Genomic DNA, 14,781 nt, shown 5'->3' on the forward strand with positions numbered 1-14,781 from the left:
ACAAACAAACTGTGTGTACTGTGCTGGGCCTTTGGTTGGGGTAGCCACTGATCACAGAGATGAGTGTGTTTGTGTGTGTAATGGAGGGTCTCCAACAGAACAAGAGGAGGTCCAGATATTTCTAACTAAGAGCCTTTAATGTCCCCTCAGTAATGATTGGGACACTCTTCTCTCCATTTAAACGCAGGCTTTATTAAAGGTCAGAGGGGCCAGACTGAGTTAAATACTCGTCTAGTGATCACCCCTTTATCTATGGTTGAACAAATTTAGTTTAAATTGTTTTTTTTTTCCTCTTCTACACTTTTAAAGAATTGTGTCAATCATAAGGGGAAAAGAAATAGATCTCAAATTTTCATATGTACCTCCAGCACAAGTCGCTGTGCACTGGGAGCGTACAACAGCCCATGAGTAATTGTGTTTTGACGGCTTCTTCATCAGTCTGTCATCTGTATTACTCAGAGTGTATTCCCAGCGCACACCTGGATTCCAGCCCTGCAACAATATCTAAAGAAGGAATCATGTGTTAGCGTACAGTCAGGTAAAAGAGCACTGGAACTGTCGGCAGAGTGCTGTTGCTTCCGATTGCTCACCTCTATAATTAGCGACTCATTTGTAGGGCCGGCCGACAGGAGGCTCTCTGGCCTGTTATAGGGTCTCTTGTACTCAAAAATTGCTCCAGCAATAGAGTGTCGGCCTGGCCAGTCAACTGTCCAGTAGCCATTAAGGTAGTAGTGTCTCTGGGTGTCCCTGACAGCCAGATAGGAGCTGGAAGTGTTCAGTTCCATTATACGGATACTTTGAGCTCCTGCTGGGATGGTAACCACCCCATAATACTCTGAAAGGCAGCATTTTAAAATGAAACAATAATTAAAAGCTTGAAAATATCTTAACAAAGAGTCATTGAAAAGTGTGTTAATATTGATTATCTGTTCATTTTTACTTTATTTTTGGTTTTCAGATGACTTACGGTTGGTGAAATGCTGCTTTGTGTACTGCCCTTTGTAGATCTTGCAGGTGGAGTTGTCACCTTTACACACACCACAAGCATCCGGGACGGCTGTGGAGCCCAGAACATGGTCACACCCCACCCTCTGCGAGTGAAAACCATCATCAAGTTTTAGGCAAATCTGATTTTTTATAAACCCAACAAGTGATCATAACACATTTACTTGGTTCTGTAAGTTGTGACTTAAGCCTTGTTTCCACTGAGAGGTCCGGTCCAGTCGAGTAAAATAAGGAGTGGTACGGTATTGTCCAGTTAATTCTGACATGCATTTCCACTCAGTTAAGCCTCGCTTCCACTTGTTTGTTTTTCAGGCGCATTCGTGGTGTAGACCGCTAGCGTGTCACTGTGTCATTGTAGTGCGATGTCTCAAGCTCACACTGTATCACACTGTTGCCAAGGATGGCAAGAAACGGTTGCAGTTCCACATCAGACCAGGCCTTGCAGCATTTTCAATATAGACTAGTTACCAAAAGAGTACACAAGAAACCGCAATAACTCGAATGCTTACAAATGTTGGAAACGTTAGCTTAAATGAGCATTATAGTGGCGCTTTCTAATGTCGTCATAACTTTCTGCCAATCAACAGGTGGCTACAATAGCTTCAACCCAACCATTCCATTCCATTGGAATTCCATTAGAGGTATGAGGGGCTGTAAACTTTTTGACTTTTTGGCTGCAAAGGATTCTAAAATTTGAGAAAAAAGGCCAGACCAGCAGATGCATGGAGTGATTTGGTAATCCACCTTGAAAGAGAAAGAAAAAAAACATGCAATCTGGACAAAAAATGCTTTAATTTTGAAAAAGTATATGTTTTTAAACAGAACATTTTGGAGTTTTTATTTCAAAACTGTGGCTTTTGTTCTCATTTTAGTGCCAATTGCACAAATGGGTTGAAATTCATCAGGGAAAAATCCAAATTTAGAGAAATGCTACATTCATGTGGTGTTGGAAAAGGCATGCCTGATTTGGAAAAAAAACGAAAGAACATCAAACTTTCTATGTCTAAACAAATGTCCATTTATTTGTAGAGTGCGATCAATGGGGACACACCAAGGAAAATACAAAATTAACAAGGAATATTAATATAATTTATCCTAGTTTAGCAGGCCAGATTAAATAGTTTGACGGGCCGCGTCCCGTAGTTTGCAGAAACTATGTCCCAGAAAACGACACAGGTTTTTGATTTTGGGAACGTTTTTTTAAAATAGATAAAAAAATGATCCGAGTGGGTGAGAACTGTGAGAAAACAAGGTCACTGGCGCATTTCTGTTGTTCACTTGTTCTTACCTCACACAATCCGTCAACACAAACATTTGTATTGTCCTTTGAGCAAAGTGTCCCGTCTTTCACTTTGCTTGCCAGGGCGAAAAAGAAGTCATAGCCTTCAGCAAAACAGTACAGCTTGCAAACATCTTGATCTAAAGGAACAGAAAACAACCCATGTGAATACATTTGCCCCTCTATGAGTAGTTAGCTGTTTAAATCTGTGTGAAATTTTAAGTTTAAAATAATTATGAAAAGAAAGAATCAAAACACCCTCACCGTCCACTTTTGTATACGGTCTCCAGGTATAGAACCACCCCCTGAACTGTTTACTGTTAAACTCTGCACACTGCTGTGCTCTGTAGTCTGTAGAATTCTGGGGGCAATCTACAGTGTTGCAAAGTTTATACGACTTGGAAGAGCCATCACAGAACTTCCCTCCATAGGCAGGTCTGCAGAAAGACATCCAAACACATGACAACTTTCAACTATGTTCTACAATCAGAATCTTACATGGCATATTCATTAGAGTCCAAATGCTAAATGTTGTGGTTGTGTTAGCATGCACCTTAAATTTTAACTACAGACTCTTCTGGAGGAGGAAATACCTTAGATGTGCAGAGCAAGCAAATTCCAAACAGTTTTATTCAACAACCAACACTTCATCGCGCTGTCATGACTTGTGCTTGAATTTATCTCTGTGTGTGCTTGTGCGAAAGCATGCCTTTTGTGGAGGTTTCTCCTATTACAGGTGTATATCCTTAGGTTATCCTTCGGAAGGACAATTCCGCCATTATCCCTTCAATTACATTGTTGCTTATCTCTCTCTCCAGATCTCGGGGCTCTTTCCTTTCACATCCCTTCATTAAATCTGTCACTGATTTAATCTTTTCTCTGACTTCTCCACCTACTTCCCCCATCTGGCTCTCTGGCCTCACTCACCTTACCTGTTTCAGCCCTCCTGCCCCTCCACCACCATCTGTCCTCCCCTTTCTTTCTTTCTTTTTCCTAATTACTCTCTGTCCAATTTAAGTCCACAGCCTGTCAAGTCTTGGCATGATGAAGATGAGGTCCTAACACTTTGAATAGGCACTGTTGACTACGTGACAATACAAATGATCTTGGGTGATGGATGGAAGGAAGGCGGAACTAAGTGAAAAGATAAACGAGGAGAATAAAATAGATGTGGATAACTTTTTTTTGTTCCAAGGACAAGTTTAAATACATTTTTGCTCCTAAAGTTGCATAAAGCGTTTGATGAAAATATCCTTTATTAGTGTTAAGATTGGAAAATCCAAATATAAAATACACTTGGTGCAACAAAAAACAAGTTTGCTTCGTCTAGGTGAACAATGACAAGATCTTTTTACCGGGGGTTGCTGCACTGCCTCTCTCGGGAGGTGACCCCACTCTCACAGCTGCGTGAGCAGGCGGACCAGGAGGACCACTCCGACCAGTGGCCGTGCTGGGGCCCCGGGCCCTCGTCCCCCTGCTTTACACATTGGCCCCTACGACACCACTGAAGGAGATAACAAGGCAGTTACATAATGTACTGATGTACAAGTAGGATTCCACGTAAACTCTTGAAACTACTTGGGATTATTGAACCAATTTTAACAAAAGGGATTGAAAGAAAAAAAAATAATAAAACGCCATAGAGATTTTTTTTCACATCTAAAAACATGACCTGATCAATGTGGGACATTGTCTCTGTGGCAGCCCTCTCTGCCACTTTGTAGATGAGAAGCATTCTTAGAATGCTTACTTTTGGGGCAGCAGTGGCGGAGAGGTAGAGCAGTCGACCTATGATATGAAGATCGCAGGGTCAGCTTCCACCCTGTCCGCCCATGCGTTGAAGTGTCTTTGGGAAAGACACTGAACGCCACAATGCTCTTGATGGTTATAGATTGGCACCAGAGTTCATCATCAATGTGTGAATGTGTGTGTGCATGGGTAAATGGGTCTGTGACTGTAAAGAACTTTGGGCCTTCAAGGAAGGTAGAAAACCGCTATTTAAGTATATACACCATTTACTATTATTGCTATGACAGGCTTATAGGATGCACATGTTGGTTTAACATCGATAAATATTTTTTTCATTTCCTTCAAATCATCTTTAATTATTACCAGACTATAAACTTTTAACTTTAGGTTCCTAAATCATTAAAACCCCATTTTTTTGCGTGCTTGTCTAGCTTTGATATTGTTGAGGTTCTTTAATAGTTTGTGAAATAATAGCTTCAAAATACAGGTTATGTTATCATAAACCCTCTGTAAAGTGGTACTGGTATCCCCATAATTAAACTTCTCAGTAAACATCTGAGGAAGAAAATACAAGAAAAATTTGTAAATCTTAAAAAAATTCCTAATTTGTAAAATTGTTCCTTTATTATCACATAGGTTTTTTGATGATTCAGATGTACTGTCCGTGGAACTGTAAAGGCTGGGGGCAGCACTAAGATTTTCCAAGCAGTGGGAATTCCTAACTATCTTCCTGCCTTGACTCCAACAATGTCATTTTCTAAACCATAATTTTTATCCGTTGGTGAATTAACAGAGTCATCTTCCATTTGGTTATATAAAAATGCCAAATAAGAGCCAGTAAGATAGAAATGATGAATATCACTTTGGATTCCCCACCCACCAAGTTGAGGTTTATTTTTATGGGTGAATCTTCATACTTTTGATGGCACCGCTTCTCCTTTGGCCAACTAGAGCCCATGTTAAACCTATTTAACCATTTGTATCATATATATGCATTTCTGACACCCTTATCTCATTACAATGATCCAAACTTTCCCTAATTTCGCATAACTTGTACCCTGCTTTTGCCTGTAGATCATCATCATTCCAATAGAGGCAGTAGAAAGGTTTTTCCTCCTCATTTCAAAATGGCTTCCTCCATGAAATCTCAAAAACACTTTAGGTGGGAAAAGTTTAGCTAATGTTTAAAACTTTATAGTGAGAATAACTCATCTATTGCTATTCTTTTTTTAAAAAAAAAACTATTTGCTGAATTGAGAAGATGCAACACTACTTTTTATAATGTGGTAGCACTATTTTAAAGGGCCTATATCATGCAACTTTTTTGAGCTTTAAATTGTATTATAATATTCAATTCTCATTAACCCCCCCCCGTCTCTCTGTACCTTACAACCAGAAGTGTATGCTTCCTACTGCATTATCTTCTTTATAATATCAGGATTTTTTTCAGACGCTTTTTAGACAGCTGATGCCATTTCTCCATGAAGGAGCACAGAGAAAAGAGGGGGGTAGCCAACGGGTCGGCATGGTGTTCATCTCCGCTCACCTCTGCGAGCCGAGGTACACCTCAGAAACCGCAGCACCTCCTTCAGACTCAAAGGTTTTATACAACTGTCTCAATTTGTCTGAATTTTTATGATGAACTGGAAGTGTCACTTGACTGAAAAAAATCTGCAAATATGAGAAACCACGAACAAAGAAATCTGAATAAGCGGGGAAACACTGTACTCTAAAACCCTGCACCCTGAGAACCAGCCTCTACCAACCCACGAAAACAAGTGAGTCCCCGCAATGTGAAAAGTGAGAACAGCCCCTTCCAGGACGCGTCTGCGCTGCCAGCTCCGCCCCCAGGACAACACAAACACCCAAAGTTTCTCCGCAGAGCTAGCAGTGATCGGCATTCATTTTATTTGCACAATATGCACATCAATTTTTGCAAAAGTACAGATGTTGTTTGTTTTCACTGGCTAAACGCAGACACACTGCAGAGTGCGGCTCTAGGTTGAAGTCATGAAATGGGCGTCACCCACAAGGAACAAAAGGCAGAGCCTCAGAGATCGGGGGGAAAGAGCTCACAAAAATAACTCATATTTTATAAATAATTTGTTCTTTAGAGTGCCAAAGGTAACAAATCATTATATATAAGGATATAGTTTACTCTTAAAGGCTTAAAAAAGCAATTTGAGACAGTAGGTAAATAAGTTCTTTTTTCGTGAACATATATGTCAATAATTGCATCTTAAACTAGCACTGTGGTCAGCAAAAATGTAACAAATCACCAAACGGGTCATAAATCTATATTTAAAAAAAAAAAGCTGCTATTGCATTTTTTTTATGGTTCATATTAAAGGTTTTAAAAAACATTTAAATTCCAAAAAATTTTAATTCTTTGATGTTGTAGGCCTTCTGGGATTAAAGTTAATCTTGAAGATCTGGTTGGGTCGGGTTGGGGTTTTTGATCACCATTTACCCAAGCATTAACAAGAAAAGAAAAAATTAATCTGGCTTCTAATTATATATTTAAAACCACATACATCTTCTCATCTAGACCCAACACTTACCCAGCAGACATTTTTATATTTTTTGGTAATTCACATATTTTCTGTGGGTTGCTTTTTGCTCGTAATGGACAGCACTGACGTCATTTGGTTTGGTTCTGCCGTTTGATTCAACAAAAGTTGATGGAACATTTTGACTAGAGTGAACTACATCCAACAGACGTGACTTTATGTCTTTTGCTTGTAGTACTTTGACTGTGTAAGAACAGCTTTATTCACTGAGAATGAAAGCTGCCTGCAAGTTTCAATCTGAACAGGACATTATTCAAAAAATTGGAAGCTGCAAACACAAAGAGCACCTGCAACCTTCCTAGGTAGAGTTACTGATAGTGTGTTCAGCTTCTCTTGTTCTCATGGTGCCTTCATGCCTGGACACAAGCCCACAATCACACTCACACAATGTTTCACACACACCTCCCTAAATACTCTCATGGTCTTTGAGTAAATGCTGGAACAGCTGATTTCCCCTCAGGTTTTCCCCTCGCAGCTTACTGCCATGAATTCTGAAGTGAGCTTGTCATTGTTTGTGTTCAGCTAATTGTCTCACGGAGGGAAATTAAACTCTGAGGCTCAGAATCTTGCGAGGCAAATGCACATTATAGACTGTCAAGGGACCGAGCCTTGTGGGAGGGTCGTCTTGAAAAAGACAGAAGAGAAACAAAATATAAATAAAGAACACAGATTGCTTTTGGCTTCAATGCTGATGGCATTTTTTCTGCCACATCAGCAACAAACCAGCTGTTCCCTAAGGGAAAAAAATACCAGGAGGGAGAGCAGTGCCTCTATCAGAAACAGGGATTGCATTCAAACTGATATGAAATTAGATATGCTCTAATGCTATGTTCAGGCTCTAAAAGCGCATTTAGCAATCACAACTAGAGTTGGAAGAGGCTTGGTGTTAATTAATGAAGCAGGGCAAATTTGACAATTCTTGCTCCAGGTTTTTTTTTTTTTTTTTCACAACTGTATTTAAATATATAAAAGACTGTGTGTCATAGAAATGAGCAATTATTAATTTACCCAACATGATCAATTTTCAAACGGTTGGCACTTCCATGAAGAAAAAGGGACACCATCCGTACGTTCCAGTCAAATCCAAGTCCCTGATTGGTCAAAGTCTGACCTGGTTTAACTTTTATTGCACGCTCAACTGCTATGTATTTTGTACGCAGTTGTAGAAACTTGCACAGCTACAAGTAACTGTAATACTTTTGAACACAGAAGCCCAAAACGTGTATTTATGTGTTTTCATAGACTTTTTAGTGGAAGTTGTCGCTTGAACGAGAGTTGCTGAAGGCGGCATGAAGGTAACGTAACGCAGAACGAAGCAGAACTTCTGTGGATGAATAGAGATGCCATTTCAGACCCTCCAGGATTTCGTGGCAGATTTTTATAATTGTTGCGGCAGTTTTTGTGGAAAGTTTTAATATACATTTTTTGTCCCAGATCTGTCAAAGTTTCGACTTGGTTTATCATTTAATGTGCGTTAAACGGCTACGTGTTTTGTATGTGCAGTCTAAAAACAGTTGCAGAAACTTGAGTTGCGATGAATGCGATAGTTTTGAACGCAGAACCCCAAAACGCGTATTTGCGCATGTTTACATAGAGTTTTCATTGGAAATGGTTATTTAAACTTGCATTTCCAAGCCTAGAGCAAACGTAGCTTAATACAAAATGAGGCTTCAGTAAAAATTCTTCATCTCCTCTACCAGGAAGTTCAACAGTTTACCCTAAGATGCAAAGTTTACTTTAGGATGCTGATAAAAGAAATGTCACTCTACTTGTTTTCTCTTGGAAAAAAAAAAAGACTGCACTAGAAATTCCTCAATAAATTTAGCTTTTATTACAGTATTAACCCAGGCTGTTTGCTGTATACATTACTGATGCTCTTTGTTGAAGGCAATTTACTGTCTCAGTGGTCTGTGGTGTCCTTTAGGGAAGGAATGTCTCTTTCTCTGCATGACACATCAGCACTCACAAGCCTTTCTTTAAAAAGGCCTCAAAAGTTCATGAGTTAAGGAGCCTGCTGACAAAGCGAAGAAAAGATAGTGACATAAATGAGTACACAAAAATTTATCCCTATTAGTCCAGTAAAACAAGACGAAGAGCTTTAGAAAAGTACTTATAATGTGAGTGTTATTGGGTTCACTTGTGTTTTATTTTCATCAAAACCACAAGAAAGGAGAGAGGGGGGCCTCCTGCTGAGTGGCTTTTTATAGGATCCAATTGGTAAGAAGTTGGCATGAATAATTGTAACAGACAAAAGCAAGACAACGGCATATTGTCTTGATTTATCAACTGAAAATAAATGTTTCTAAATGGCAAGGTCACGTTAGCTCCATTTCTTACAAGGATTCTTTTGTTAAAGGTAACATTTAATCCCCGGAAAGGAGGAAGCATAAAAAAAAAAAATAAAAAAAAAATCTGAGTTGGCCACTTATTTTGACACAAAAAAAAGTCCCCAAAATGCCTCCCATGGAACTCATATGATGCCTATTTTTTAGTCACAGGGTATCACCAAAATTCTCCTCAATCAAACACACATATGCACACAGAAAGCACATTATAGTCACCATCTCGGGGCCACAGGCTGAGCCTTCAGCTGCTGGCATGAATTTGGTCTCACACTTCCTCCCAACACGGTGGCACCACAGAGCTTTGCAGATATCCTGGAACAACAACAAACAGAGCTTACAGCTGGAGGAATGATAACTAGCATCAAAGCTATTTGGTCTCTTGGGAGATATTAAAAGATGGCAAGTGAATACAGGAGGAAGTAGACATAGGAGCTGATTCATGCCTGACTAAGAGCAGTGTTTTGGAAATAGTCACGATTTTCTACATTGTTTGAAAGATTTAAACGAGAAAACTTCAGGGGCTTTCTCTTTTTACATATCCTAAGAAACTTGGACACTTTGCAAAATTTCCCCGTTACTAGTGTCTAAATTACTAAGTCAGATTTTGACAAGAGCTGATGCAGACAAGAACCTCAGCTTCAGCCAATTGCTGCCAAGAACCACCATGGTATTCGTCTTAAGACCCACTTGTCTCGTCTGTTTTCCTTGCTCAGAAATTTGGCAGCAATAAAAGTAGCAAAGAGTTAGAACAAGACACATGGAGATGAAAAGCTAAGTTTGACAGAAGGAAAAAACTCCAAGCACATGAAAACATGTTTTCTTTATTTGCGGGTAACTCCTCCTCTTTAATTTAGCAGACTATTGTTTTTCTTCTCATTGTTTCATGAAATATGTATTCATTATACAATAAATTGCACAACTGAGACAAAAATATGGTATTAAAAACTAGTTCCTGGTGAGACAATGAATAAAACAAATGCTTTGGATTTTTTAAAGATCCTATGTACCTTCTAATGACCAAGTGCTAAAGCACATGATGTACTGGAATTAATAAATGGATGTTTGGGCTGTTTCTAGGCTGCAGTTTAAATCACATATATCACAGGACGCTCAGTTATTTTATTAGACAGTGTGGGTTTACATGCAATTTAGTGAAGCATCTCTAAATTTCTTTTCCAGGAGCTGCTTTGTCATTATAATGTCCTTAGACTAGTTTTGCATTATCGTGTTGATCAAGAGTCTACCGCATGACTTGCATTTATCTTTTCTTTGTAATTTTCAACATTAATGCATCTATTGTGCTACGTTCACTCAGAGAGAGATGTGTGTTCAAAACCATGTTTTTGTGTGTTCAAGAACACACACTTAGCATACACTGTTAATAAAAGTAGGTTGATAAAATTGATTAATTGATCTAAGCTTAATAGATCAATAAGAGATCCGTAAAAGTAGAGATCGATCGAACGCGTAAAGCTAAAGTCCGCTAGCTTGATGCAAACGTATAATGGGATTTCCCAAAGGACAGCTAATGCTAACGCTCGATAGACCTAAACATACATTGCTGACTAAATGAACATCTTTATAACCCCCAGGCATGAATTTCACAAAACATTTAAAGGAAATGCTTTGTTAAATTAACTGTTTGTGGTTTAAAACACTGTTTTTTGCTCCAACTTTCTTCTTCTGGAATAAGGCGCAGTGCTATAGTTGAATCGCCCTCTAGTGGCCAAACTGAAACACCCTCCAGGAGAGGAAGAACAATTGTTGGAGCTTCTCTGTTAGAGAATCCATGTAACACTGTATGTATTAACAATCTTACTATAATTTTACCAATACATTTTACAGTGTGTGAACTATATCAGATTAATATAAAAATCTTTGAAACAGATATAAAGATTATGAATGTGTTTTCTAAACAAAATTGCTTAAATGTGTAAACTGTGTTAACTCAAAATTAAATTGAATCAAATGGAATTGAGAAGATAAAAAAACTAGAAAAAAAACCCAGAATTGAATGGATCCAGGCTCTGGTGAATCGAATTGATTCTGGAAATTATTGGTGATACCCAGCCCTAGTAAAAAGTGAAACATTTGATCATTTGCTGCATTTAAAAACAGTGGTTTCTATCAAACAAAATTTTTGAGTTGAGTAAATCGTCAAAAAAAAAAATTAATTTGATGTAAACTAAAAAATGTAATTGTAAAAAATTACAGAACTTTTGTGAATGATAGTTCCCCGATTGGAAGAGGCTCAAGGCAGTGCAAATCTTGAGAATCTTGCTCCAGGCTTTTTCTGTCAAAACTCTATTCTGATTTATTTAAGACTCAGTGTCAAATAATTCTGGCCACAATGTGAATTTATTATTGATCAATTTTCAATTTTTTGGCACTTTTGTGAATTAAAGGGGACACCATCTATACAACACTTACAAATCTGTGCCCCTGATTGGTCAAAATCTCACCTGGTTTAACTTTCAACAGGTGTTCAATGGACGTAGAGCCTAAAACAGTCTTAAAATGTTGCGTAGTAATGTGTAAACATGAGAGTTTTGAACACGGACGACCAAAATGTGCATATATGCACGTTTACATAGATTTATTTGATAGTGGTCGCTTGAACAAACAGTTCAGCAACTTACCTTCGCTGATGGATTTACAAACTCTGACTTTTGTGTTTGTTAATGGTGACCCGCTTTTAATTGTGAGCTTCTAATGTTCATTACTTTCCTTGCACACCATAGGAAATACTATTTCCATGAGACACTCGACAGCAAAATCTTTAGACATGTATTTTCCTCTATACTTCAAATCTCCTAGATCCTAAAAGTCATGTGTGTTATTACAGGGACCACTACTGGTGAAAGTCATCTTCTGACAAACAACATTTTACATTAGTTTCTTGTGAAATAAAGTAGAAAGTAAATCCTACTAGAAGTGTTTGGTTGGATATCAAAAGCAAACTGATCTTTGTGTTGAAACAATGGGAGAGCAGAACACAGAGATTCCCATTGGCAGTGCTCCAGAGTATATTTAGTCATCTGTCCCATTGAGCATTTGAACGATATAACTCTCACTGTTTGCTGTGAGTGCATGTGTGTGCAAGTGTGCCTGTGTGGGCATGAGCTTATGTAACCCTTCCTTCTTTTTGTCTTCCTTCCCTCTTTTGACCCAGTTTTCCTCGGCATCATTTATCTCATCTAGGTATCAAATTCTTGACTTTTATCTGGGAAAAACAATGCATCAGTCGCTTTGTATGCAATCTGGATCATAAGGGTGTGCTTATTGTTTCAAATGTATGCTATTTTTTTAAAGAGGAAAAATAAGAATTTACCTTCTTAAAATCCAGAGTGCAGAGTTTGGCCTTTTCCCCAAACTGCCATTTGCACTGTGTGTCTGCATCGTACAACTCGCCAGGCAGCTTCTCAGGGTAGCGATACTCTTTTGTTGCTTTGGGTTCATCTGACAGACACAAAGCCTGGGCAGTGCTTGAAGGTCAGATAAAGTGAATGAAGAGGCCAAAAGAGAGAGAGAAAAAAGAAAAACAAATGAAAGGGACACAGAACAGAAAATAGAAGAGATTATAAACAAGGAACGGACATGAGATTCAAGTTAATAAACAAAAGTCCAAAATAGTAAGTGGTGTGACTGCATGTGCAGTCATGTGAAATTGGTTTAAAAAAAAAAAAAACTTCAAAAATCAAGCAGCTAGCATCCACATGTTCCATTGCCCCCAACTGTAGGGCAACTACAAATGTTGCCCTAGCAACACAACACATTTCCAAACCTGAGCGCAACGTCTTTAATGCATCAGACACTTAATTATGACAGACATAAAAAGTTGCTCATTTCCGTACCCAGCAGGGGGTTTCCAGTGTTAACTGATATCACAGAATTCTATACAGAAACACTGCAGGCAGGCAGGCAGGGAAACGTCACGCGAAAGATGGCAAAATATGTTCATTGTGTTAGCAAGCGGTTCTGATTGCTTTAACAGGGTAAATGTGTGTCTGCGTACAAGATATTCCACGGCTTTATGAGTCTAATGTGCCTGCAGAGAACAATGGTCTCTCTGCACGTGCAACATTCTGATATCCTGTGTCATACGTTATAAAGATCCTGAAGAATAGATTACACACACACATCTGCAGGAGTATGAATGGATCCAGCATGCAAACATAGGCGCAGACAGCTTTTTGAGTAGTTCACACATGAAATGGTAAAACCATTTTTTTATGTTCAGTTGCAAAAAAAAAAAAGTCATGAAATATTCCCTTAAAGCAGAAATCACATGAGAAATTCTCCCCAAAGTCTGAGCTATAAACACTGCACACGGAGTCGTCAGCTGGTGATGAGAACAGTTTTCAAAAGGTCTTTTTCTTTAGCATGCCCTGTAGGTCTCAACAGTTATACATTACCAGGCTTATGTTTAGTGGGCAGCTGGTGAATGCAATTACAACTAAGGAGTTTTTGTATACAGTCATCCCTCGTTATATTGCGGCTCACCTTTTGCAATCATGTTGTTTTGGAGGTTATTTTTTAACATTTTTTTTACAGTGCAGTGTGTTCTGCGTCCTGATTGGCTGTAGGACATTGCCAATCAATCTCCTTCGTGATGTGCCTCCTGTAAAGAAGGCATTTGGCATGCCAAATCTACAAAAATCATTCTATAAAACTGGACATACTTTTCTATGAAGGTTTAAACTTTGAGAGTTAAAACAAGAGAAAAAAAAATATGAAAATGTTCATGTCTATCTGAGAAAAGCGTATAAAGTGTTTAGGGAGGGGTTTATGCAACACAGATTTCCCCTATTATAGATTTTATTTAGAACCTAAACTCCTGCAATAAACCAGAGAACACTAGAAAAGTTGCATTTCCACAGATAATGATACTATGAATGGTTTTTTGCTGAATGTGGTGGTGAATAAAACTTAACGTAATTGCTGAAGTGATTTGCTGAAAATGCTAAAGCTAAAGCTTTTATAAAATGCTAAACTTAAAAGTGGAGAAATTGCAGGAAGTGCACAAAGAATTTGAAGAATTTCTTGAAAGTTCTGCATAAAATGCTACAAAATGTCAAATTTGTGAATATCAAAAGTACAAGCATGATTGTCCTGAATGTTTTGATACCAAACCTGCAGGTTTCAAAATCAATTCTATGGAGCTGAAATTCGCACAAATTGCAGAAAATGTAAAAACACGTAAAATATATGAATATCAAGAGCACAAATGTCCTGAACTTGTTGAATGTTTTGATATCAGTATTGGATAGATATAAGTGCACAAAGTATTTGAAGAATTTCTCATTTCTACGGGGCTAAAAAAAAATCCCATAAATTGCCTAAAATTTAAAAAATTGTAAAATATATGAATGCCAAAAGTACAAACAGGATTTTCCTGAACTTGCTGAACGTTTTGATATTAAAATTTCTTAAGTTTAAAAAGTGCACGAAGTTTTTAAATGATTTGAAGAATTTCCCATTCACTTCCAAAGGGGCTGAAAAATTGTAAAAATTGTGTACAATCCTAAAATACGTAAAACATATCAATTCTATGAGAACAAGCAGCAATGTCCTAAACAAGCTGAACATTTTGATAGCAAGATTACTGAAAATTCTCAAAGTCTGATTGAGTTTTTACGTGCCGAAAAACGTACGGAAAGGAGCAGGAGAATCACTGTTACATACACAATCTGGACTTTAGCTGAATCAGAAAGGGTAAAGATAAAATAAAAAAGAAGAATAGATATTTGCATATGGTTACTTGTTTGTGACATTGATATCAGGTGGTAAGAACAATTATTTTATCAAATTCTAGAGCAGACAATAAAAGCAC

At 38.1% G+C, this 14,781-nt stretch overlaps 1 protein-coding gene across 1 annotated transcript in view; it reads right to left on the reverse strand.

The window, feature by feature from the left end:
* Window positions 1–14,781, reverse strand: part of LOC112144076 (A disintegrin and metalloproteinase with thrombospondin motifs 16) — a 64,643-nt gene that overhangs the window by 17,027 nt on the left and 32,835 nt on the right. Inside the window, exons 10-17 of the mRNA XM_024268395.2 lie at window positions 12,280–12,433; window positions 9,165–9,260; window positions 3,640–3,788; window positions 2,549–2,721; window positions 2,294–2,424; window positions 968–1,091; window positions 591–835; window positions 363–504 (exon numbers count right to left, since the gene is read on the reverse strand). Of these exons, the coding sequence (XP_024124163.1) occupies window positions 363–504; window positions 591–835; window positions 968–1,091; window positions 2,294–2,424; window positions 2,549–2,721; window positions 3,640–3,788; window positions 9,165–9,260; window positions 12,280–12,433 (1,214 nt within the window). The remainder of the gene's footprint in view (window positions 1–362; window positions 505–590; window positions 836–967; window positions 1,092–2,293; window positions 2,425–2,548; window positions 2,722–3,639; window positions 3,789–9,164; window positions 9,261–12,279; window positions 12,434–14,781) is intronic.

Source organism: Oryzias melastigma, linkage group LG16, assembly GCF_002922805.2.
Source record: "Oryzias melastigma strain HK-1 linkage group LG16, ASM292280v2, whole genome shotgun sequence".
Taxonomy (NCBI): Eukaryota; Metazoa; Chordata; class Actinopteri; order Beloniformes; family Adrianichthyidae; genus Oryzias; species Oryzias melastigma.